This window comes from Scyliorhinus canicula, chromosome 30 (genome assembly GCF_902713615.1).
Source record: "Scyliorhinus canicula chromosome 30, sScyCan1.1, whole genome shotgun sequence".
Classification (NCBI taxonomy): Eukaryota; Metazoa; Chordata; class Chondrichthyes; order Carcharhiniformes; family Scyliorhinidae; genus Scyliorhinus; species Scyliorhinus canicula.
The window spans coordinates 15,396,609-15,421,812 of NC_052175.1; the positions used below are offsets into that span (position 1 = coordinate 15,396,609).

At 46.1% G+C, this 25,204-nt stretch overlaps 1 protein-coding gene across 2 annotated transcripts in view; it reads right to left on the reverse strand.

Moving 5' to 3' along the window:
• Positions 1-4,288: 4,288 nt before the first annotated feature.
• The window catches only part of LOC119958628 (mothers against decapentaplegic homolog 4-like), a 99,741-nt gene continuing 78,825 nt past the window's right edge, over positions 4,289-25,204 (reverse strand). For both annotated transcript variants that reach the window (XM_038787110.1, XM_038787109.1), the window contains exons 9-13: positions 19,949-20,002; positions 18,574-18,757; positions 15,739-15,907; positions 13,420-13,558; positions 4,289-6,912 (exon numbers count right to left, since the gene is read on the reverse strand). In XM_038787110.1, coding sequence (XP_038643038.1) covers positions 6,701-6,912; positions 13,420-13,558; positions 15,739-15,907; positions 18,574-18,757; positions 19,949-20,002 — 758 coding nt within the window. In that variant the 3' untranslated portion in view covers positions 4,289-6,700. The remainder of the gene's footprint in view (positions 6,913-13,419; positions 13,559-15,738; positions 15,908-18,573; positions 18,758-19,948; positions 20,003-25,204) is intronic.

Genomic DNA, 25,204 nt, shown 5'->3' on the forward strand with positions numbered 1-25,204 from the left:
GGGCTAACCCACTGCGCCGCCGTGTTGCCCCGTCAGTTTTTAATTTTAAATATTAGGCTCAATAGCAATAGAGCATTTTTCCAAATTTACCACTTGCTACTCACCAAGTCTTATTCTCAAGGTTGATTTCCTTCAGCCAGTTCTCTTCTTACAGGTGAGTAAATTCTATGATATGATGACTCTGGGTTCTATTGGGGGGGGGGGGGGGGGGGGGGGAAAGAGTTCTCTCTTCTTCAGGTGGCACCCCAGGCTCCCACCAGCTTCAAACAACTAACTTGAATAGCTTCAAGAAATTTGCACCTCGGGGGGTATCCCAGTGTGACCCCCCCTGCCTCACACCTACACATTCCTTCCAGCCAGACGGACAATAGTTAGCAACTCTCCCCTCCTATCTAGCCCAAGAATGCCAAGCTCAATTGTTGCATTGCAATAGCTGCCAAGGCTGATATCCACAGAGTCAGTGCATTTACATCGGGATCGTCCTTCAGTATAACTCAAAATTATAAACAGACAGGGGAAATAATGAGATGAACAATCGTTTACAATTGACAAATCTAATTTCTCACATACACTTAACAAAAGGCAAAAAATACACAGATTTGTGACAAAAGATTTTATACACGTGAGCAGGGCAGTTTAAACCTCTTCTATACACACAGCAACAAATACTGACAATCCTATAACTGCTTGCCAGGAACAATACACATACAACAGGGTCTGGACTAATTTGCACATAAGAAATGGCCCCACCTGCACTCATGTGTACCACAGCCTGTCATTTTAATTGTTTACTCTGTAAATCAGATACTCGAAGCAGAGCAAAAAATAAATCTTAAATTTAAAATGTAATTAAAAGTATAGATGTTGCTGCATCTTATTACAGATGCTGGGGTACAATCTATACTAGGAGCTTAGGACCAGCGACATTAACATGGAATGTTTTGGCACTAAGGAATTGCTCACTGTGAAATCTTAAGGACTAACTCCCAATGACCAGGATATCTAGAACAGAATATTTCTTCTCTCCCGAACATCTGCTGTTGCAAGGGGAATATGGAAGTGCAATGTGAGTGTTTCGTGAGTGATAGGTCTGTACACTCAACTAGTCACAAGCAGTTTATCTATTTAACATGACTTTTTGGGGGGGATAGGGGAGCTGGAAAAAGAGGTTAAGTAATACAGCATCAATTTACTCCTGGGTGATCGATAATGCAGTTTCCCATAGTTTTGAAGGATCAGTATTCAGCGAGGAGACTGGTTCTTTACCGTCTAGGTTGGTATTGTCTCATGATGCTAAACCTTGGCTTGATGGTGAAATTGCAAATATTACAAAATAAGTCAGCGTCGGAGGGGGGAGTGAAGACACTGGGGCTGGTTTAGCTCACTGAGCTAAATCGCTGGCTTTTAAAGCAGACCAAGCAGGCCAGCAGCACGGTTCGATTCCCGTACCAGCCTCCCCGGACAGGCGCCGGAATGTGGCGACTAGGGGCTTTTCACAGTAACTTCATTGAAGCCTACTCGTGACAGTAAGCGATTTTTATTTCATTTCATTTTTCATATGCATTCGCTTGTCTCATAGGGACCGGACTCTATTCTCCTCAAATGTTGGGATTGCTTGACATAAACCTTTACACTTGTATCTGCCCAGGGTTGTGTTTTCCTATACAATGGGGTTCAAATTTGCAGGCACTGTGATAAATACAAAACTATTCTGAAGACCTAAGTTTAGGACGTACTCTTGTGCAGGCTCAGTCAGCTGGCTGTAGTATTCCACCTTTGGCATACATGGCCAACACAGTGAGCTGAATTCTGATGAGCATGACCTCAACATCAGGCGTGTGGCTCCTCAGAAGAATTTCAGTATTTGGGATTTATGCATCTACCTGCTTTACGTGACACTGGTAGGTTGTCCTTGCCTCTCAGCCTTGGTTAAGTGATGTGAGAATCTCTGCATGGTAAACTTTGATCTTTGTTTTGAGATTAAACTCCAGACTTTCGCCAAAGGCTGGGGTGAGCCTTTCAAATGCTGGGGTTGTCTTTCCCAGGCGATGTCATCATTCAACGTGGTGTTGTTGGAGGGGAAGCACCAAGATGGCAAACTGATTTGAGGGGAATATCGCGGATAGTGACTATGAAGTCTTGAGTTTGTAGTCATGGGCAGTTTGGAACAAAATCTCTTGAAAATCTCTAAATTCTTGATGTCGCGAGGAATTAAGGGCTACGGGGAGAATGCTGGTAGGTGGAGTTGAAATGCCCATCAGCCATGATTGAATGGCGGAGTGGACTCGATGGGCCGAATGGCCTTACTTCCACTCCTATGTCTTATGGTCTTTTTCAGACTTAAATGTAAAGCCAAAGCATTCTGAGGCTGAGGAAAGAGTTAACAAGCAGCTGGACATTAGTAGACTTTCTGTGATCCTTGTATGAGCCTCGAGGCAGATTGAAGAGGATATCGGCTGTCCTGAATGCTGGAGCGGGCGATAAAGTGGCAGATAGAATTTAACAGAAAAAAGTGAGAGGTCACGCATTTAGGGAGATCAAACAGCTGTAGGGAGTACACAATAAATGGCAGTATACTAAGAGGGGTAGATGAAGCGAGAGATCTTGGTGTACAGGTACACAGGTCCCTAAAGGCAGCAGTTCAAGTAGACAAGGTTGTAAAGAAAGCAAATGAAATTCTCTCTTTCATTGGCGGAGATATAGAATATAAAAGTAAGGATATAATGTTGGAATTGTATAAGACATGGGTGAGGCCACAGCTGGAGTATTGTGTTCAGCTCTGGACGCTCTCACTAGATTACAGGAAGGAGGTTCTCGCTCTGGAGCGAGTGCAGAATAGGATGTTGTCAGGGCTACTAAAGTGTAGCTTTGAGGAGAGATTGGATAGGTTGGGGTTATTTTCCTTGGATCAAAGAAGGCTGAGTGGTGACTTAATTGAGGTGCACAAAAGTATGAGGGGAAGAGAGAGAGGGTGGACAGGGTAAAACTGTTTCCCTTGGTGTAGAATTGTAGAACCGGGGATATAGATTCAAGATGTGGCAGAAGGTGTAGAGGGGACATGAGGAAGAAGTTTTTTAAGCAGAGGGTATTGGGAGTCTGGAATTCGCTGCCAGAGTCGATGGTGGAAGTAGGGACCCTGAACGCTTTAAAATGTACCTGGACCTGCATCTTAAGTTCTGTAAGCTACAGGGCGACGGACTGGGTGCAGGAAGGTGGGATTAGAGTTTCCCACTGACTCTGCCAGCAAGTTGCTCACCGCTTTCAAACGACACGTTTCTGGGCCCTGGGGAGTTTCTCGACAGTTTCGCCCACATTTAGAATTTCTTTCAGCTCTGGGGAGGTGAACCCAGAGATCGGGCCGCCATTTTGAAATGGTGCCCCAATCTCTAAGTGAGCTTGTGGGGTCTCTCCCCCCCCCCCCCCCCCGGCGCCAAAGTGAGGACACCCTGCTATGCGGTTCACCCCTTTAGGCCCCTCCGCATCCCTTTACAACCCCTCCCTCCGAGTCCCCACTCCCAAAGGTCCCTACCTACCTGCCCTGTAACTCCCCCGCCCCCCCCCCCAACCTGCCCTGGGTGCCGCTCCACCTGATCCACATTTGTATGGACCAGTACTGAAGGGGGTCTGGCTGCAGCCTGTCTGGGAGGATGGTGGATCCGGAGTAAATCTGCCAACGTATATTTAATCACACCCCCTTTGGGCAGGATTCCGATTCCGACGCCTTGCGGGACTTGGGTATATCGCACGAGGCAAAGAGGCCTCCGGGACGCCCCTCCCAGGATCTACTGCCCGCGCTGCTGAAAAGTAGCTGACAAACAGGACTGGGTGCATTAGGCAGCATTGCCTGGTGACAGGGAGGAGGTCGCATAAGGCACCATTCTGCATCACACCGACCATCATATGATGAAAGGAGTGGATGATCCCGATCAGAGCAGCCAGTTGTGTACTGCACCTTCCACAGGCCATCAATTTACTATATTGAATGCCTGGGTCAGGCAACCAAACACCATGTAGACAGAGGGCCTTGTTTGGTTTGAAAGACTCCTCTTGAATTTCATATGCCACAAAGATCCTATTGACCGTTTTCCATCAAGAATTAAAGCCCCCCCCCTCCCCCCCGTACACTGAACACCGGGTGATTGACAATGACCTGGAAATAAGCATCTAGCTTCCACTCTTGCAATGAATTGAGATACAACAGTAAATCCAGTCACAGTGGCAAAGTACAGTGTACCTCAACAATAACTATTTGCCAATAAGTCCAGAAGAATGCCCGAAAACCACAAACTGCTGAAATTTACTTTAATCTTTGGTAATGTTCTATTGTTTATGGTGGCCGACAGCTGATGTTTATCTGTCAACCGCCACCATATTCAGATCAGACTGATTTACATATTACAATACAAAATTTAAACCAACTTTAAAAAATCCACTTGGGTTCAGTTCAAAATTCAGACAAAACTTAAAAACCTTCTATTTAGTTACGACAGCTCAGCAAGCTTCCTGCAACACGAGATTCAGGCCACTGGAGTGTGACAACATATCTTGTGGTTATAGGGCTATCAGGCGGGGAGGGGGGGTGGAGTGGCAGGATTTCGTACTGGGTCCATCAGTATGAGGTAAGTGAGGAATACTACACTACTTCCAGTACCCTGCAGGGGAACATTTTTCCTTTACCCGTCCCATCCAGGTCATCAAAGATTAGATAAGGTAACACTTGTAAATTTGCCTCATTTTAATACTCCTAGTTTAGGGACAATAAGTGTTGAGCAGCTGGTATATGGTTCTCACTGCATTGTCCAAATAAGACAAAATCACGGAGATATCACAATTCAAATCCTTTGACATTTGTGTAACAGTTTGAGTATCACTCAGTGCTCACGGGAGCTTGGGAGTAAATCAGAAGATATGCTGGCTCATTCCCCCAATTCAATGTTTGCCTTTGCAACCAGTCTCACAGGGACGCAAACTGAAAGGCAGGATACTTAATAGAAATTCAATGTTCATCGTGATCAAGACAATCCTCAGTCATAGAAGGGCACCTGGTTCAGTGTTTGTGTTCATTTAATATCTCCTTTTCCTAAGGCACCAGCTCTTGCTAGGGTTTGGTTCTACAGACCTTTGGTTTGAGGCACGACAACAATCTTCATGTATAAACCTCGACAACGAGCTATCGGACAGTAGAAAGTGTCACAATTAAGCCTGATCCTGCTATTATTTGAAGCATAGAATGAATCACTTCACAGTGATGAGGAGCAAGATGTACAACACTGGGTGAAACTGAAATTGGGAGGACGCTAATGATTTAACCAGAAACTCTGGGCTGTATGCTGTGTTGAAATAGCACGGTGGAGCAGTGATTAGGAAAAGTCCGAGCTGGCTACTGCAGTGAATCTCCTGGTCATACAGTATTAGCATGAACACATCACAGAAAGGTCATGTTTTAGCTACAAGTGTGTCGAAGGAACTAAACTTGAAATGAATCCAGACAGATACAGCACCAGCCGATCAAAATTGTAAACAGCTGTTATATTCCTGTCACCACAGGAAAGCTCAGTGTAAATTGCTGTATGCTAATGTCATGAAAATCACAACGTCACACGAGCATAATACTCAGCGTTAAGCCAGTAGAAGCCCTTTGTTTTCGCCCCCACATTACCCGATGAAAGGATTATAACTAAACCCTCAAATGTTATGTTGTTGGGAGTCTCAAGCTATAGGGGAAGAGGTGGGACTGCGAGGTCTTAAAGAATCTATAATATTTTAGATAACATCCATGAACAATCTAATAGAATCTAAATGAAAATCCCTGGGGCTGAGAGTTAAACATTGCTCTTTTACACAAATGAGGATTTGGGATACCAGAATATGTGCCATCATTGGGACTTTGCTGAGGAGCTAATGGACCATGATCTGGTCAATGCGTTCTCAAGTTGATCCTTGAATCTGAAATTCTGCATAATAAAATTGATGAGGAAAGAGCTCGATGCGACGGAAGGGGGTTAGCTGCAGTGGTACAAGGGGCTGCTTTCAAACAACTGACCCTCAATCCTCTCTGCAAGCAAGTTCATTACCCCGTGCAACACTTTTACCTGGTCGTGAAGAAACTTAATTCAGAAAATTATATGCAGCACAAGATGTTACACAATATTATTAGATTAGATAATTAAAACAGATCTCAGAACTTTCAGCCTGAGTTTAACCTAAACTGGGGCACGATAGAGTGACAAATAGCAGTAACGAGGCTTAAATTCCCCCAAATAAAAATGAGTATCTACTGCCCACGCAGAAGTCCACAAAGAGTTTGAAGATTCTTGTCCTGATAGACTTCAGGCGGAAAATCCAGAGTCAGAACAAGCAAATCCTGATCAAACTCCACACCAGCAACTGAACAAGAACCAGATGATTTGCTGCTGAACTATTTGCTCTAAATCCTAAATAGGAGACTAAATAAATACATTATGTAGAGGTAAGGGGAGCAAATGCCAGAAGTATCTCCAATGCGGTTGTAGTGTTAATTTTCCATGACCACGTTTTTATGCAAATGGTCAATAAGCAATAAGATAAAACTTATATAAAAATAAAGTTATGTTGCATTTGTCTGACGTGATTGCAGAGGTCCCCAGATTCAAGTGATGAGTTTACAAGTCTGATAATAATTAAGTGGAAGAGGAGAACAAAGATACGAAGGCAACCGATATCAGTTGACAGATCCTGGATCAGCGATGGGCATGGTGTGCAGAACCTCATCCAGGAGCTGCAAGGCCCGGTGTAGGTGGACCTCAATCCAGCAGGGTGTGTGCTTGATGCTCTGCCGCGGATAGTCTGGTCCCCAACCCTTTACAAAGCTCAGGCGGAGGATGCAGAGCCGCCTTAGGTCATCAACGCCAATCCCCGCAGCTGCAGAAAGACCTGAAACAACAGAGACACTTCAGCAATGCAGGATGTCAGCAACAGCGGAAGGCAAAGCCACAGAGACTCTCAACATCAGGCACTCGCAACAGACTGGTACCGCATGCAGGCGGACATGACCTCGCTATGGGAGCCCTGATACAACCTTCAAAAGCTGATTAAATCCCAGAAATGAACCAGAATAACCAGATTCAATCAGAGAATGCCTTGTAAATATGAGTGGAAAATTGAAATGCTCTAGATTTAGCTGAACTGAGTTATTCATATTGCCATCAGAATAATCTCAGAAGTTTAAAAATAAAGGTGATATCTTAATATTCATCTCTGTCCATCAGAACAGTTTAGAACTCAAGAATTGAAACCAATACATCCCACTATAAAAGACACATTCATTTATAATGGTCAAGTTACATTCAAACTTTGAGTTTGCTATTTTGCAATTCTTGAGCAGGAAGTTGTTCATTCTCCGGGATGTAAGTAATGTGAGGTATGCAGTGTGGCTCCAGGCAGCCTGCCTGTCCTTATCTGTTAGATAACTTGGATGAATTTCTCCAGCGAGGGTTGAAACTGGCAAGATGATAAATCACAAACCAAGCTGCCAGTGACATTAACAATGAAGGTAAACACCAAAACCATGTGACTGCACACGCCTCACAAAGATAGGCATTGGGGCAGGACTTAGAGCTTCAATTTTGTACAATAGATTACATTTTCAGCTAGAATGAGTGGACCGTTGTAATATGGCTATCCAAACTCCACAGTAGTAAATGGACAATGCAAATGGCAATTTATTACAGGTGGTTCTTTTAAGGACAAGCTGCCATTTTAGAAACAGGTAGAGCAGATGCCCAAGGACTTCAGTATCCAGCTATTTAATTCACACAGGATCTGCCTTATGCTGCATCCTCAAACTTTGTTTGAGTTCTGTTCAGGCCACAACTAGAGTAATACATCCAAGTCTGATCACCACACTTTAGCACGGTAGCTTCACAGCGCCAGGGTCCCGGGTTCGATTCCCGGCTTGGGTCACTGTCTGTGCGGAGTCTGCGCGTTCTCCCCGTGTCTGCGTGGGTTTCCTCCGGGTGCTCCGGTTTCCTCCCACAAGTCCAAAGATGTGCAGGTTAGGTGGATTGGCCGTGATAAATTGCCCTTTTAGTGTCCAAAGGTTAGGTGGGGTTACAGGGTTACGGAGAGAGGGTGGAGGTGTGGGCTTAAGTAGGGTGCACTTTCCAAGGGCTGGTGCAGACTCGATGGGCTGAATGGCCTCCTCCTGCACTGTAAATTCTATGATCTATGATCGTTATCCAGACTTGCACATCGTGTTCAAATTCAGAAGCAGTTTCAACTGCAATTTCTTCTACATGAGCCGATCATTCGTTTTTCTTCTCCAGGGGACACAAGTTTAATTCTGCCTCCTTTTGTGTAAGCAGCTCATTTTTCAGACAGGTAAAGTCCTCTTCAGCTGCTTTGAGAACGTCACGTTCTGCTGAGGCGGCTTGACAATCCTCTTTATTTACTTCACAAATTCGATTGATCGCTTCGCGTTTCCTATTACCCCACGGAGCTCAAACGTACGACGATTCAGCTTTACAAACAGCTGCTGCTTATTTTTGAGGTTCTAACTTGCATTCAAAAACCGGTAATTTTTTTCCGCAGCTTTTATACTGGACCCAGCTTTCTCAATTTTTTACAAAGCATGAACATAGAACATAGAACAGTACAGCACAGAACAGGCCCTTCGGCCCTCAATGTTGTGCCGAGCCATGATCACCCCACTCAAACCCACGTATCCACCCTATACCCGTAACCCAACAACCCCCCCTTAACCTTAATTTTATTAGGACACTACGGGCAATTTAGCACGGCCAATCCACCTAACCCGCACATCTTTGGACTGTGGGAGGAAACCGGAGCACCCGGAGGAAACCCACGCACACAGGGGGAGGATGTGCAGACTCCGCACAGACAGTGACCCAAGCCGGAATCGAATGGACGGAATCGAACCTGGGACCCTGGAGCTGTGAAGCATTTATGCTAACCACCATGCTACCCTGCTGCCCCTGGAACCCCATGGTTCCTTCATTTCTCTATCATTCGGTTTGATTATTGTTGCCATCTGCTTTGCCACATCCGTGTCATGTTTTTTCTGCAATTCCATTTTAATTTGTTTTTCGGCCTCTCCAACGTTATTTTTTCTTGAGGTAACAATACTTCTGGTAATATCAATCTTAGCAGCGGACTCCCGAGTAATCTGTTCCTTCACGTCGGCCAGTTTTGAGTAAACCTTTGTTTTAGCAGCCTCAGGAAGCTTTCCCACTGGAGATGCCAATACCTTATCCCCAACCTTGAGAGATGGTGCAGGAGGGAGGGGTTCAGATTTTTGGGACATTGGAACCGGTTCTGGGGGCGGTGGGACCATTACAAACCGGATGGTCTACACCTGGACAGGACTGGAACCAATGTCCGAGGGGGTGCTTTTGCTAACACTGTTGGGGAGGTTTTAAACTAATGTGGCAGGGGGATGGGAACCAGATTAGGAAGTTAGAGGTCAGTAAAGAGGCAGCAACTAAAGCCAGTAAGGTACTAGATAATAAACTCAATGTGACTAAGGGGAAGAGTAGACAGGGAAGAGATGATGAACGCAAAGGGACAGGTGGTCTGTGGTGCATTTGTTTTAATGCGAGAAGTGTAGCAGGTAAGGCAGATGAACTTAGGGCTTGGATTAGTACCTGGGAATATGATGTTATTGGTATTACTGAGACTTGGTTGAGGGAAGGGCAGGACTGGCAACTGAATATCCCAGGGTATAGATGCTTCAGGAGGGATAGAGAGGGAGGTAGAAGGGGTGGAGGAGTTGCATTACTAGTCAGAGATGATATCACAGCTGTGATTAAGGAGGGCACTATGAAGGATTCGAGCACTGAGGCAATATGGGTAGAGCTAAGAAATAGGAAGGGTGCAGTAACATTGTTGGGACTTTACTACAGGCCTCTCAAAAGCGAGCATGAAGTAGAGGTACAAATATGCAGACAGATTATAGAAAAATGTAGGAGCAATAGGGTGGTTGTGATGGGAGATTTTAGCTTCCCCGACATTGAATGGGACTCGTGTAGTGTTGGAGGCGTAGATGGAGTAGAATTTGTAAGGAGCATCCAGGAGAGTTTTTTAGAGCAGTATGTAAATAGTCCAACTTGGGAAGGGGCCATACTGGACCTGGTATTGGGGAATGATCCCGACCAGGTGGTTGAAGTTTCAGTCGGTGATTACTTTGGGAATAGCGATTACAATTCCGTAAGTTTTAGAATACTCATGGACAAAGACGAGAGTGGTCCTAAAGGAAGAGTGCTAAATTGGGGAAAGGCAGAGTGTAACAAAATTCGGCAGGAGCTAGGGAATGTGGATTGGGAGCAGCTATTTAAGGGTAAATCCACATTTGAAATGTGGGAGTCTTTTAAGGAAAGGTTGATTAGAGTGCAGGACAGACATGTCCCTGTGAAAAGGAGGGATAGAAATGGCAAGATTAGGGAACCATGGATGACGGGTGGAATTGTGAGACTAGCTAAGATGAAAAAGGAAGCATACATAAGATCGAGCAACTCAAAACTGATGAAGCTTTGGAGGAATATCGGGAAAGTAGGACAAATCTCAAGTAGGACAATAAAGAGGGCTAAAAGGGGTCATGAAATATCTTTGGCTAACAGGGTTAAGGAAAATCCCAAAGCCTTTTATTCGTATATAAGGAGCAAGAGGGTAACTAGAGAAAGGATTGGCCCACTCAAAGACAAAAGAGGGAATTTACGCGTGGAGTCAGAGGAAATGGGTGAGATTCTTAATGAGTACTTTGCATCGGTATTCACCAAGGAGAGGGACATGACGGATGTTGAGGCTAGGGATGGATGTTTAAATACTCTAGGCCAAGTCGTCATACGGAAGGGGGAAGTTTTGGGTATTCTAAAAGACATTAAGGTGGACAAGTCCCCAGGACCGGATGGGATCTATCCCAGGTTACTGAGGGTCGAAATAGCTGGGGAGCAAACTGTTGGAGAAGATACTGAGGGATAGGATCTATTCACATCTCGAAGAAAATAGATTTATCAGTGATAGGCAGCATGGTTTTATGCAGGGAAGGTCATGTCTTACAAATCTAATAGAATTCATTGAGGAAGTGACAATTGATGAGGGAAGGGCTGTAGATGTCATATACATGGACTTCAGTAAGGCATTTGATAAAGTTGCCCATGGCAGGTTGATGGAAAAAGTGATGTCGTATGGGGTTCAGGGTGTACTAGCTAGATGGATAAAGAACTGGCTGGGCAACAGGAGACAGAGAGTAGTGGTGGAAGGGAGTGTCTCAAAACGGAGAAGGGTGACTAGTGGTGTTCCACAGGGATCCGTGCTCGGACCACTGTTGTTTGTGACATACATAAATGACCTGGAGGAAGGTATAGGTGGTCTGATTAGCAAGTTTTCAGATGATGCTAAGATTGGTGGAGTTGCAGATAGCGAGGAGGACTGTCAGAGAATACAGCAAAATATAGATAGATTGGAGAGTTGGGCAGAGAAATGGCAGATGGAGTTCAATCCAGGCAAATGCGAGGTGATGCATTTTGGAAGATCAAATTCAAGAACGGACTATATGGTCAATGGAAGAGTCCTGGGGAAAATTGATGTACAGAGAGATCTGGGAGTTCAGGTCCATTGTACCCTGAAGGTGGCAATGCAGGTTGATAGAGTGGTCAAGAAGGCATACAGCATGCTTGCCTTCATCGGACGGGGTATTGAGTACAAGAGTCGGCAGGTCATGTTACAGTTGTATAGGACTTTGGTTAGGCCACATTTGGAATACTGCGTGCAGTTCTGGTCGCCACATTACCAGAAGGATGTGGATGCTTTAGAGAGGGTGCAGAGGAGGTTCACCAGGATGTTGCCTGGTATGGAGGGTGCTAGCTATGAAGAAAGGTTGAGTAGATTAGGATTGTTTTCATTGGAAAGACGGAGGTTGAGTGAGGACCTGATTGAGGTCTACAAAATTATGAGAGGTCTGGACAGGGTGGATAGCAACAAGCTTTCTCCAAGATTAGGGGTGTCAATTACAAGAGGTCACAATTTCAAGGTGAGAGGGGGAAAGTTTAAGGGAGATGTACGTGGAAAGTTTTTTACGCAGAGGGTGGTGGGTGCCTGGAACGCTTTGCGTGGAGGTGGTAGAGGCGGGCACGATAGCATCATTTAAGATGCATCTAGACAGATATATGAACGGGCGGGGAGCAGAGGGAAGTAGACCTTGGAAAATAGGAGACAGGTTTAGATAAAGGATCTGGATCGGCGCAGGATAGGAGGGCCGAAGGGCCTGTTCCTGTGCTGTAACTTTCTTTGTTCTTTGTAACCAGGTCGTTTCCTTGCAAAGGAAAACAAATCCACATCTTCAACAGGAAGACTAGGAATGATGACAAGTGACATAATCAATGACTATGTCACGTCTTAAATTAGCCCTATGCAAGGGAATAGGTAAATAACTTCCATCAGTACTTTGAACCACATGGAAAAAAATTCATGTCACCTGCCAACGTCAGTGACTGCGTCACCCCCTTGTTTTAAAAAAAAAAAAAAAAAAATTTAGAGTACCCAATTAATTTTTTCCAATTAAGGGGCAATTTAGCGTGACCAATCCACCGATCCTGCACATCTTTAGGTTGTGGGGGCGAAACCCACGCAGACACGGGGAGAATGTGCAAACTCTACACGGACAGTGACCCGGGGCCAGGACCGAACCCGGGACCTCGGCGCCGTGAGTCACCCCCTTGTTAAGTACGACTAGAGTGAAACTGAACCCGGGCCCTCGGGAAGCCATATTCGGGGTGTCGGACCAGCCGGGGTTGGAAACGGGTGCGGAGGCAGATGTTGTAGCCTTCGCCTCGTTGATCGCCCGAAGGCGGATCCTGTCAAGGTGGAGATCAACCTCTCCACCCTGTGCCCTGGCATGGCGGGGGCACCGGCTGGAATGCCTGATGCTCGAAAAGGTCAAATTTGAACTGAGGGGAAGGATGGAGGGGTTCTACAATTCATGGGCGTTGTTCATTATGCACTTTCGAGAATTGGATCACATTGAACATTAGGGGGTTGGGGGCTGGGAGGGTTGGGGGGGAGAGGGACTGTATGTGTTAATGGTGACTATGGGTGATTCCTGATTCCCTTTTGTCATTTGTTTATGTTGACATGCGGGCTAATGTCTGGGGTTTGGTGGGAGGATGGGATCGTTGTTATTGATACGGGGATTGACATTGCATTCGTTACTGATTATTGTTTATCATTGGGTGTAAATTTGGGAGAAAATGTGAAAAAAGAGAATTAAAATATATTTTTTAAAAAAAGTATGACTAGGGTGGCCCAGTGGTTAGCACTACTGCATCACGGAGCTGAGGGACAAAGAATTGGATACTTAAATATTTTTTTTTAAATGATTACGCTGCAGAGACAGACTATCTGTATTTTAAAGATACTTGTACTTACTAACAGCGGGCGCTATGCCTCCCACAGAGCCAGGGCCCGGAATGTTCCCTGCCACAGCTGCAGCCTGCGCTGCTGCTGCAGCCTGTGCCGTCGCTGCCTGTTGCTGCATCTGCCGGTGACACTGACGCAAATCAAAGACCTGCACGGAAAAAAATTCACTGAAAAGTAACAAACCATTTCAAACAATAAATATACTGCTCTTCACCTTGAAATGAAAGACAGACATTCATCTCTATCCTGCCTTTCATAACCTCAGGATGATCCAAAGCACTTTGCAGCCAGCAGGGTATTTTAGACGTGTAGTCGGTGCTGAATTGGAGGAAACGCAGCAGCCAATTGCCAAACTTCCACAAACAGCAATGATGACCAGTTAATCTGCTTTAGTGATGTTAGTTAACCGATAAATATTGGCCAGGTCACCAAGATAGTTGGGATGGCACGGTGGCGCAGTGGTTAGCACTGCTGCCTCAGGGCGCCGAGGACCCAGGTTCGATCCCGGCCCCGGGTCACTGTCCGTCTAGACTTTGCACATTCTCCCCGTGTCTGCGTGGGTCTCACCCCCACAACCCAAAGATGCGCAGGGTAGGTGCCCCTTAGTTGGAAAAAAAAGAATTGGGCACTCTAAATTTTAAATAGAAAACAAAATCAGGACATCAGGATAGCTCATTTGTTCTTCACAGTACTGCAATGGGATATTTTAGGTTCACCCCAGACAGCAAACAGGGCCTCACTTTAAGATCTCTTCCTGAAAGATGGCATGTCTGACAATGCCACATTCCCTCAGTACTGCACTGGAATGTCTGCCTCTATTTTTTTATTCTTTCAAGGGATGTGTGTGTTGCCAGCAAGGCCAGCATTTGTTTCCCATCACTATTTACCGTTGTGTAGGTGGTGATGAACTGCCTTCTTGAACCACTGTGGTCCATTTAGTTTAGGTATAACCCTTACCCCTCGCCTGAGGTATGGTGATCGTCAGGTTCAATCACCACCAGCCAGCTCTCCCCCTCAAAGGGAAAAACAGCCTATGGCCATCTGACACTATGGCCGGTTCAGTGATTCTGCTAACAACGGATGAACGGACAACGCGCGACAATCACCAGGCAGGAATGTTCCCTTCCAGTCGGGGAACACTTCAGCAGTCAAGGGCATTCAGCCTCTGATCTCCGGGGAAGCATTCTCCAAGGTGGCCTTCAGGACGTGCGACAACGTAGAATTGCCAAGCAGAAACTTATAGCCAAGTTCTACACACATGAGTATGGCCTCAACCGGGACCTTGGATTCATGTTGCATTACATGAGGCTTCGCAAGTTACTGTAGTGGTGTATATGGATACAGCACAGGAGGAGGTCATTCAGATTGCATTATGCCAGCTCCCTGAGAAAGCAAATCATCTGGTACCATTTCCCCATCGCCCGGCAAATTGTTCCTCTTCAGAAGATGATCCGATTTTCTTTAGGAAGCCACGTTTGAATCTGCCTCCACTACATTCTCCGTCATTGCAATGCCGGTCCTAACCAGTCACTGCAAAAGAGGCTATTCCTCACGTCAAATCTGGATAACAACCTTTCCATTGATGGCAACAGCTATTCTGCCAAGATCCATCACGGTTTTCAATGCCTCTATCAGATCTCCTCTTTGGAGCAGCTGGGAGATCAGGAACCAAACTAGGTTAGCAAGACTGTGACTGATGAATAAGCAGGACAGGACAGAGCTTTACATGAAATGAAGTCCATAGAGAGGCAACTGAAATAAAATTAAGAATTTAAGATGGATCCTAGCAGACATTAAATGTGTTTTCTGACACCAGCTGCAAATGACTTTAGTGACTAAGCAGCTGGTGGAGGATCATCCAATACTTAAATCTGCTTTGGACGTTAATTTCAGAGAACACAAGCAAATTAAGCTGAATCTTTGTTGACCTGAGGCAACTCAAGTGCTCATTAGCAGTAACATGGCTCACATTGAGACTATGTGTATTTCAGGGCAGCACAGTGGTTAGCACTGTGGCTTCACAGCACCAGGATCCCAGGTTCGATTCCCGGCTTGGGTCACTGTCTGTGCGGAGTCTGCACGTTCTCCCCCCGTGTCTGCGTGGGTTTCCTCCGGGTGCTCCGGTTTCCTCCCACAGTCCAAAGATGTGCAGGTTAGGTGGATTGGCCGTGCTAAATTGAACTTAGTGACCAAAAATGTTAGGTGGGGTTACGGGGGTAGGGTGGAAGGGAGGGTTTAATGTGGCTCGCTGCAGAATCGATGAGCCGAATGGCCTCCTTCTGCTCTGTATCTTCTATGTTCAACAGAATATGAATAATTCAGCCTCACCTTGATGTATGCGCCAGGATATATTTTATGTACAGCGTCTCCTGGCGCCCGACCTGCCTCTCGGTCCAGGTAGTAGCTTTGCACAAACACGGCGTGGTCACTCAGGCACCGCATCCAAACATCACCTTCACCCCGACACTCCAGCTGGATGCCCTTGCCAATGTGTAACCTGCAAAACCACAAACTCAGAAGCTGTTCTTTAATTTGCAACTACAACTGCTTCTAAACATGGTACATATTATACAACGCTCAGTAAACGTGGTCATGTCCTGGCTGTAGCGGGGTAAATACACGGTTTTGTTCACTTGAGAATTGTATTAGAAATCAGCCCATTAGTGAAGTGATTCTACAGATAACCACGTTCTTCGCTCCTACAACCCAGGAGAGAACTACAAAAAAAATAACCATGGTATTCTCAATCCAGTTTAGTATGTGCCAGTCGACAGTGCAACTCTGCAAAAATACAATGCTCAATTATAAATCTGTCTAGAGAGAGGATTCTGAGAGAAATAGGACTGGCTGAGAAATGCTCGAAGAGCACATTCTAAAGAAGGATAAAATGCACGTTGAGTTTTCTCTTTTCTAAGGCAAGATGCCCTGGATGTGTCAGCCACGGCTACAAAGAATGACACCTAAACTTGGAATCCCCTGCTATCAATGGCTTACTATAGCAGTTGGTGGAATATTTACCCACGGAGATTGAGGAGTCCAAGAAAACATAGAACAGCACAGTACAGGCCCTTCAGCCCACGATGTTGTGCCGACCATTTATCCTAATCTAAGATTAACCTAACCTACACCCCTTCAATTTACTGTTGTCCATGTGCCTGTCTAAGAGTCGCTTAAATGTCCCTAATGACTCTGACTCCACACCCTCTGCTGGCCGTGCTTTCCACACACCCACCACTCTCTGTGTAAAGAACCGACCTCTTGACATCTCCCCTATACCTTCCTCCAATCGCCTTAAAATTATGTCCCCTCGTGACAGCCATTTCCGCCCTGGGGAAAAGTCTCTGGCTATCCACTCTATCCATGCCTCTCATCACTTTGTACACCTCTATCAAGTCACCTCTCTGCCTTCTTCACTCCAGTGAGAAAAGCCCTAGCTCCCTCAACCTTTCTTCATAAGACATGCCCTCCAGTCCAGGCAGCATCCTGGTAAATCTCCTCTGCACCCTCTCCAAAGCATCCACATTCTTCCGAGAATGAGGCGACCAGAACTAGACACAATATTCCAAGTGTGGTCTAACTAGGGTTTAGAAAGCTGCAGCAAAACCTTGCGGCTCTTAAACTCAATCCCCCTGTTAATGAAAGCCAACATACCATACGCCTTCTTAACAACCCTATCAACCTGGGTGGCAACTTTGAGGGATCTATGTACGTGGACCCCAAGATCCCTCTGTTCCTCTACACTTCCAACAATCCTGCATTTAACCCTGTATTCAACATTCAAATTCAACCTTCCAAAATGAATCACTTCACATTTATCAAGGTTGAACTCCATCGGCCACTTCTCAGCCCAGCTCTGCATCCTGTCAATGTCCTGTTGTCACCTGCAACAACCCTCAACACTATCTACAACTACCCCAACCTTCATGTCATCGGCAAACTTACTAACCCACCCTTCCACTTCCTCATCCAAGTCATTTATAAAAACCACAAAGAGCAGAGGTCCCAGAACAGATCCTTGCGGGTCACCGAACTCCAGGCGGAATACTTTCCATCCACTACCATTCACTGTCTTCTTTCGGCCAGCCAATTCTGTATCCAGACAGCCAATATACACCACAGCACTGCCTGACCTTCATCAATGTGTCTTGTCATATCCTCAAAGAATTCAATGAGGCTTGTGAGGCATGACCTTCCCCCTCACAAAGCCATGCTGACTATCTTTAATCAAAATATGTTTTTCTAAATAATCATAAATCCTATCTCTCAGAATCCTTTCCAATATTTTGCTCACCACAGATATAAGACTGATGGGTCTGTAATTCCCAAGGATTTTCCCTATTCCCTTTCTTGAACAGGGGGACAACATTTGCCTCCCTCCAATCATCCGGTACTGCTCCAGCGGAGAATGAGGATGCAAAGATCATCGCCAAAGGCACAGCAATCTCCTCCCTCGCTCTCCGTAGTAACCTTGGGTATATCCCGTCAGGCCCAGGGGACTTATAGAACATAGAACAGTACAGCACAGAACAGGCCCTTTGGCCCTCGATGTTGTGCCGAGCCATGATCACCCTACTCAAACCCACGTATCCACCCTATACCCGTAACCCAACAACCCCCCCCTTAACCTTACTTTTTAGGACACTACGGGCAATTTAGCATGGCCAATCCACCTAACCCGCACATCTTTGGACTGTGGGAGGAACCGGAGCACCGGAGAAAACTCACGCAGACACGGGGAGGATGTGCAGACTCCGCACAGACAGTGACCCAGCCGGGAATCGAACCTGGGACCCTGGAGCTGTGAAGCATTTATGCTAACCACCATGCTACCGTGCTGCCCCTGCACTTCTGAAGGTCAGGCGTATCTATCCTGATGCTTTTCAAACTTTCCAGAAAATGTACTAAACCAGAAATAGTACATTCACAGTTGGCACAGGCTCAGATGACAGAGTGCTGGTCCAATTCTTAGAGGGCAAACTTAAAAGTTTGGGCAAAGGTCCTGGGACGTTGATTTGGACGTCTGGCCCAAGGAGAAACATGCAGCAGGCTGGGAATAGATCTTACATCTCCTGTGAGAGTCTAAACGTCCTTTAGACAGTGATAGCACCAGTTAGCCATACAGTCCCTTGCACTAGCTTTTACAACATTGTCCTTTCCACTAACCTGGCTTTCTCACTTGCATCAGTCCGATGTACATTTGAAAGCTGGCCAAGGCAGAAGCGATCACCTCCTGAAGGATCCACGTATCCATCAACGGTCACTACTGGACAGCTAGAGGGAACTTTAAACATCTCTCCCACCTGCACGTCCATCTCAAAGTACGTGATCGAACACCAGAACTCTGGGCCTATGGAAAAGCAAACATGAGAGGGAATGGACAGCCAGGCAAGGAAGGAGGAAACTAATGGCGGGGGGGGGGGGGGGAAGCAATTGGAATAGAGTTGACACCTGCACAAACACTGATATATCTGCTCCACACCATATTATGTAACCATGGGCAATGCTGCAAAAAAGATTCACAACGTATTTCAATATAAATTTAGTGTACCCAATCATTTTTTTTTCCCCCAATTAAGGGGCAATTTAACATGGCAAATCCACCTAACCTGCACATCTTTGGGTTGTGGGGGTGAGAGCCACGCAGACACAGGGAGAATGTGCAAACACCACACAGACAGTGACCCAGAGCCGGGATTGAACCTGGGACCTCGGCGCCGTGAGGCAGCAGCAGGAAGCACTGTGCCACGTGCTGCCCCGATTCACAAAGGTGATACCAGAACTGAATGAATATCCTGAACAGGAAAGTTTGAAGCAGGTGCAAACATTTCTCTAGAATAGAGGCCTTCAAGACACTGAACAGACATGATCATAGAATAATTTACAGTGCGGAAGGAGGCCATTCGGCTCATCGGGTCTGTACCGGCCCCTGGAAAGAGCATTCTACTTAAACCCATACTTCCACCCTATCCCCGTAACCCAGTAACCCCAATTAACCTTTTTGGACACCGAGGGCAATTTATCACGGCCAATCCACCCAAGCTACGCATCTTTGGACTGTGGGAGGAAACCAGAGCACCCGGAGGAAACCCACGCTGGTGCGGGGAGAACTTGCAGACTCCGCACAGACAGTGACCCAAGCTGGGAATAAAACCTGGGACCCTGGCGCTGTGAGACAGCAGTGCTGACCACTGTGCCACCCTGGCGTTGTGAGTCAGTAGTGCTAACCACCGTGCTGGGTGGACGTTGAGAAAATATTTCCACCTTTATGGGTAGGCCAGAACTATGAATAATAAAATATGACAAGTATTAAATCTAATAGATAATTCGAGAGACACTTCTTTACCCAGAGAGTGGTGAGAATGTGAAAGTCTCTACTACATGCAACAGCTGAAACAAACGGCATTGACATATTTTAAGGCAAAACTTGGTAAATGCAGGAGGGAAAATGAATAGAACGATAGGTTGGTGGGGTTAGATCAGGAGAGCCTGTAACAAGGCTCATGTCGAGCCTAAGATAGGCGTTTGGGAAGTTAATTACCTGGATGGTTGGAAATTGGCGGCTGATAGGATGTTCCATTGTGATGTGAAGCCCCTAGAGACACAAATGAACTGTTAAAAAACCCAAAATATTAAACATGAAAATACCAAATTCCAATTTTAACAGATGGTATAATAGTTTATTCTGAATTTCACTAGCTCGGGGGTGGTGTTAAATTGTTGAGATCCCCCAGACTAGTGTGCTGTCAATTCCAGCTCCACTGACCCAGAGTCACAACACAATTCAATTCACCAATAATTCTTAGAAAAATAGCCACTTTGGCCCTTTGCTACATTATTACAGTGACCAGGTTTGCAAATTTACACACAATTACTGTTATTTATAACATGAACATTAATGAAATAGGCAGCAAATACAACTGGCTAACTACTACCTAATCTCTCACTTTAACTAACCTCGCACCCTCTCCACGCACACACACACACATAGACAGACAGACACACACACACACACACATAGACACACATAGACAGACAGACACACACAGACACACACACACACATAGACAGACAGACACACACAGACACACACACACATAGACAGACACACACACACATAGACAGACAGACACACACAGACACACACACACACACATAGACAGACACAGACACACACACACACATAGACAGACAGACACACACACACACATAGACAGACAGACACACACACACACACACACACACATAGACAGACAGACACACACACACACACAGACAGACACACACACAGACAGACAGACACACACACACACACACAGACAGACACACACACACATAGACAGACAGACACACACACACACACACATAGACAGACAGACACACACACACACACAGACAGACACACACACACACACATAGACAGACACAGACACACACACACACATAGACAGACAGACACACACACACACATAGACAGACAGACACACACACACACACAGACAGACACACACACACACATAGACAGACAGACACACACACACACACACACACACATAGACAGGCAGACACAGACAGACAAACACACACATAGACAGACAGACACACACACACACATAGACAGACAGACACACACACACACACATAGACAGACAGACACACACACACACATAGACAGACACAGACACACACACACACACACAGACAGACAGACACACACACACACATAGACAGACAGACACACACACACACACATAGACAGACACAGACAGACACACACAGACACATAGACAGACAGACAGACACACACAGACAGACAGACCCCCACACAGACAGACACACACACACACATAGACAGACAGACACACACACATACACACACACACATAGACAGACAGACACAGACAGACACACACACACATAGACAGACAGACACACACAGACAGACAGACCCCCACACACACAGACAGACACACACAGACACACTCACACACACACACATAGACAGACAGACACACACACACACACAGACAGACACACACACACACACATAGACAGACACAGACACACACACACACATAGACAGACAGACACACACACACACACACACATAGACAGACAGACACACACACACACACAGACAGACACACACACACACATAGACAGACAGACACACACACACACACACACACACACACATAGACAGGCAGACACAGACAGACAAACACACACATAGACAGACAGACACACACACACACATAGACAGACAGACACACACACACACACATAGACAGACAGACACACACACACACACATAGACAGACACAGACAGACACACACACACACACAGACAGACACACACACACACATAGACAGACAGACACACACACACACACATAGACAGACACAGACAGACACACACAGACACATAGACAGACAGACAGACACACACAGACAGACAGACCCCCACACAGACAGACACACACACACACATAGACAGACAGACACAGACAGACACACACACATACACATAGACAGACAGACACAGACAGACACACACACACATAGACAGACAGACAGACAGACACACACAGACAGACAGACCCCCACACACACAGACAGACACACACAGACACACTCACACACACACACATAGACAGACAGACAGACACACACACACAGACAGACACACTCACACACATAGACAGACAGACACAGACACACACACATAGACAGACAGACAGACACACACAGACAGACAGACCCCCCACACACACAGACACACACACACACACACACACACACACACACACACACATAGACAGACAGACACAGACAGACAAACACACACATAGACAGACAGACACACAGACAGACAAACACACACATAGACAGACAGACACACACACACAGACCCCCACACACACACAGACAGACAGACGGACCCCCACACACACACAGACAGACACACACACACACAGACAGACCCCCACACACACAGACAGACCCCCACACACACAGACAGACCCCCACACACACAGACAGACCCCCACACACACAGACAGACCCCCACACACACAGACAGACCCCCACACACACAGACACACACAGACAGACACACACAGACAGACACACACAGACAGACAGACCCCCACACACACAGACAGACAGACCCCCACACACACAGATCAAAAAGGAAATGGGGAGGGCAAAGGCCCAAAGTGTTCCCTCTCGGGTAATAGGAAAGAGTAACAAGTCCAGAGAACCATGGGTGACCAGAGATATTCAGGGTACAATGAGAAGGAAAAGAGGGTTTTTTTTAGCAAGTACAGGGGGAGCAAATCAACTCAGGTATTTAAAGTGCAGGATGGAGCATAAGAAAGCAATTAGGAGGGCAAAGAGGGGATATGAGAAAGCTCTGGCTGGTAAAAGTAGGGAAAAATCCCAAGACATCCACAAGTATGTCAATGGGAAGAGAATAACTAGGGAAAGAGTAGAGCCCATTAGGGACCAAAGGGGGAATCTATGGGTGGAGCCAGAGGACATTGGGAGGATATTGAACGAATATTTCACATCTGTCTTCACCCAAGAGAATGAGGAGGTAAACATGGAACCTCCGGGAGAGAGACTGTGAGGTTCTGGAGCAAATCGTCAAAAGGAGGGACAAGGTATTGGCGGGCTTAAAAGTGAGCGAATCTCCAGGTGAATCAGGCTGCTGTGGGAAGCGAGGGAGGCGATTGCAGGGGCTCTGACCCAAATTGTTAATCCCTCTCTGGCCATGAGGGAGGTGCCAGACGACTGGAGAACAGCTAATGTGGTCCCACATTAAGAAAGGTTGTAGAGACAAGCCAGGGAACTACAGACCAGTGAGTCCCATGTCAGTTTTAGGGAAAGTATTGGAGAAGATTCTGAAGGAGAGAATCTATCTCCACTTGGAGAGGCAAGGTTTGATCAGGAATAGTCAGCATGGCTTTGTCAGAGGGAGGTCACGACGAACAAATTTGATTGAATTTTTTGAGCACGTGACTAAGTGAGGGTAGTGTAGTTGATGTAGTTTACATGGATTTCAGCAAAGCCTTTGACAAGGTTCCACATGGGAGACTTATAAAGAAGGCGAATGTACATGGGATCCAGGGGAACTTGATAAGGTGGATTCAACATGGGAGACTTATAAAGAAAGCGAATGTACATGGGATCCAGGGGAACTTGATAAGGTGGATTCAAAGCTGGCTGAGCTGTAGGAGACAGAGGGTGATGACAGGCGGCTGCTTTAGTGACTGGAAGCCAGTGTCCAGTAGTGTATCACAGGGATCTGTGCTGGGTCCCTATTGTTTGTCATTTATATAAATGACTTAGATGACTGTGTGGGGGGTAGGATCAGTAAGTTTGCGGGTGGCACATACACTGGCCGGGTGGTTAACAGTGAGGCTGAGAGTCTTGGCTTACAGGAAGATGTGAACGGGATGGTCAAATGGGCAAAAAAGTGGCAGATGGAATTTAACCCTGTAAAGTGTGAGATGATACACATTGAACATAGAACAGTACAGCACAGAACAGGCCCTTCGGCCCTCGATGTTGTGCCGAGCATTGTCAGAAACCAAGCTCACGCTATCCCACTCCCTGTCATTCTGGTGTGCTCCATGTGCCTATCCAATAACTGCTTGAAAGTTCCTAAAGTGTCCGACTCCACTATCACAGCAGGCAGTCCATTCCACACCCTAACCACTCTCTGAGTAAAGAACCTACCTCGGACATCCCTCCTATATCTCCCACCCTGAATCTTATAGTTATGCCCCCTTATAACAGCTACATCCACCCAAGGAAATAGTCTCTGAACGTCCACTCTATCTATCCCCCACATCATCTTATAAACCTCTATTAAGTCGCCTCTCATCCTCCTCCGCTCCAAAGAGAAAAGCCCTAGCTCCCTCAACCTTTCCTCATAAGACCTATCCTGCAAACCAGGCAGCATCCTGGTAAATCTCCTTTGCACCCTTTCCAATGCTTCCACATCCTTCCTATAATGAGGTGACCAGAACTGCACACAATTCTCCAAATGTAGTCTCACCAGGGTCATGTATAGTTGCAGCATAACCCCGTGGGTTTGGAAGGAGTAATTTGACAAGGAAGTATTCAGTGAATAGCCTGACACTGAGAAGTTCCGAGGAACAAAGGGACCGTGCCATGTTTGTCCATAGATCTCTGAAGGCAGAAGGGCAGGTTAATCGGGTGGTGAAAAAGGCATATGGGACACTCTCCTTTATCAATCGAGGCATAGATTACAAAAACAGGGAGGTCATGTTGGAGTTGTATAGAACTTTGTTGGGGTCACAGCTGGAGCACTGTGTGCAATTCTGGTCACCACATTATAGGAAGGATGTGATTGTACTGGAGGGGGTGCAGAGGAGATTCACCAGGATGTTGCCTGGGTTGGAACGTTTAAGTTATGAAGAGAGGTTGGATAGGCTTGGGTTGTTTTCTCTGGAGCAGAGAAGACTGAGGGGCGACCTGATCGAGGTGGACAAGATTATGAGGGTCGTGGACAGGGTGGGTAGGGAGCAGCTGTTCCCCTTAGTTGAAGGGTCAGTGTAGAAGCCAGGTATTTCTAATACACCTAATATAGGTAAAAGATAGCTGTTTAAGTGTAAATATTAAGTTTTAAAATGAAAGAAAACACATATTTTGCAAACTCATTGTCATAGTTTTAAAGGAACACAGATGTCTGATAAGACAAACACTTTTCATTACATTTCTCCAAGGACAAAGGCTGAATCCATGGCAACGAGGTGGCAGGAGTGAA